The 2,185-nt window shown below is 32.4% G+C and overlaps 1 protein-coding gene across 1 annotated transcript in view; it reads left to right on the top strand.

Annotated features, from left to right (window-relative positions):
- Window positions 1–275: 275 nt before the first annotated feature.
- Window positions 276–2,185, top strand: part of LOC128247840 (cell adhesion molecule DSCAML1-like) — a 15,945-nt gene continuing 14,035 nt past the window's right edge. Inside the window, exon 1 of the mRNA XM_052968031.1 lies at window positions 276–600. Within this exon, the coding sequence (XP_052823991.1) occupies window positions 276–600 (325 nt within the window). The remainder of the gene's footprint in view (window positions 601–2,185) is intronic.

The following is a 2,185-nucleotide window of genomic DNA, read 5'->3' on the forward strand; positions in this document are numbered from 1 at the left end:
TATATGTTTATATGTGTGTATGTATATATATATATATATATATGTATATGTGTGTGTGTGTGTGTGTGTGTGTGTATATATGTGGCATGTATATATGGGTATATGCATATATGAGTATATGCATATGCGTATATATGTATATACGAATATATATATATATATATTTAGATAGATATATAGATATATAGATATATATATATGAATGTATGTATATGTATGCATGTATTTCTTATATATTATTTAACTCTGTCAATACTATAACCATTTCTGTTATAATGTACACAAAACGTCAAGAATGTCTAGTTGTATTAATATTATTAACTATTTTCTTTCTTCATGAAACAGCAGGGAGCCAACGTCATAGTGTTATATCTAGTGTAACAACAGTTTCGTCCAGCAGAGACGAACTTCTTGAAGCCTACGAGAACGCTAAGAGGGTTCAAAGAGCGCAACCGATTGTGTACGAGACTCATCCGGATTTTAGTTCTCAGCCAACAGATAGCTCCAGTGCTACAGAACCAGGAATCCGAGAATTCACACAATCACCACCAAAACCAGATGAACGTCGTGAGGCTTCGTGTGAAGTACCGCCATATGAACGTAAATATTCAAATTTTATTCAATATCTATCTTATATAAAGGATAAGAATAAGATGTGAAACTTTGGAGATGTGACAGTGCAATCAGATTTTTGTTTATTTTCTGTGAGATTCTTGTTAAGTATCTTAATGTAAAATATAAAGGAATCCCATTCGTGTTTTTCTTCGGTGAAGATATTTGCCTTCGAAATAATCAACTGAAAAATAGTGATATTGATGAAAGTAAGATAGTCAAAAGTAACTGGTCTCTTGATACAGAAATGCATAATGAATTGAACATACAATCACACACTTGTGTCACTTTCCTTGTGTCTCTTGCACGGAATATACGCTTTATAATCGCTAATCAACAGCTTTTTGCACCCTTTCTTCTCCTATTCGAGGATTTTTACACTTTCATGCTGCTACCTATTTCTGTGGTTTCTATCCATACTTTTCTACTGCTATTGCTTTACTGCTGCTGCTGCTGCTGCTGTTTCAATTGTTTCTGCTAATGATGATGTTCTTTTTGATCTTACAACATTCAGGAAAACCATAACGAGAGTTGTCACATGTCTTTCTATCTTTGTGGCTGATAAACATATATATTTTAATATAGCTACTATCTAAATTAGCCCTACTGCATTTAAAACTGTACCTACTACAATCCCTATGACAGAACTTATTTCAAATCCCACAGAGATCAACTTTGCTTTTCATTCTTTGCCAGATTGGGGCGATGAACTAATAGAATCGACAGTTTGGGGTTGGATACCTGGCAGTGTTTGATTTTTCTCCATGGATGTGGAGTTCAATCTATCAATGGCCTATTTATGTAATAGACTTAATCTGTCGCTGGGTTTAACACCTCAGCTTTAATCTTGTGTAAGTTCAAAAGACTTTTCTCACACGTTCTCATCCTTGAGGACATCTTCAGGCCTATCAACCTTACCTAAGCAATTAAATAAGGTGTTAATGGGGATATTATCTGCACTTTTGTTTTGTTAGTATCTTTAACAGTGTGTCGTTGTCTTTGAAATCAAAGTTGACCTACAGCAAACTGGAATGTTTTATTAATGTTCCTTGAACATGTTCTTTGAACAATTAATCACTAATTAATGTTCTTTGAGCAATTAATCGCTAACCGAAGTAAATGTGAAATTATTTCAACTCATTTTCTGTGCTTTATCTTAAATGGTTTATTTTCAAAATTAAGCAGACATACTCTAGAAAGTAGAACATGGAGCACTTTAAAAACCACGTTCACTTCGTCAAATAATAATAATAATAATAATAATAATAATAATAATAATAATAATAATAATAATAATAATGACAAAGAGCTAGAAACACTACTACAGACAGTACACGGCTTTACCAAGGAAATAGATATGAAATTCGGATTAGAAAAATATGCCAAAGCAACCCTGAAAAGAGGAAAATTAGTTAAAAGTAGCAATATAACACTAGATAAAGCCAATGAAATAAGAGAACTAGACGAAAGCCAACCATATAAATATTTAGGAGTCAATGAACTAGATAGGATACAACATACACAAATGAAAGAAAAAATAAAGAAAGAGTACTATAGACGAGTTAGATAAATA

Source organism: Octopus bimaculoides, chromosome 5 (genome assembly GCF_001194135.2).
Source record: "Octopus bimaculoides isolate UCB-OBI-ISO-001 chromosome 5, ASM119413v2, whole genome shotgun sequence".
NCBI lineage: Eukaryota > Metazoa > Mollusca > Cephalopoda > Octopoda > Octopodidae > Octopus > Octopus bimaculoides.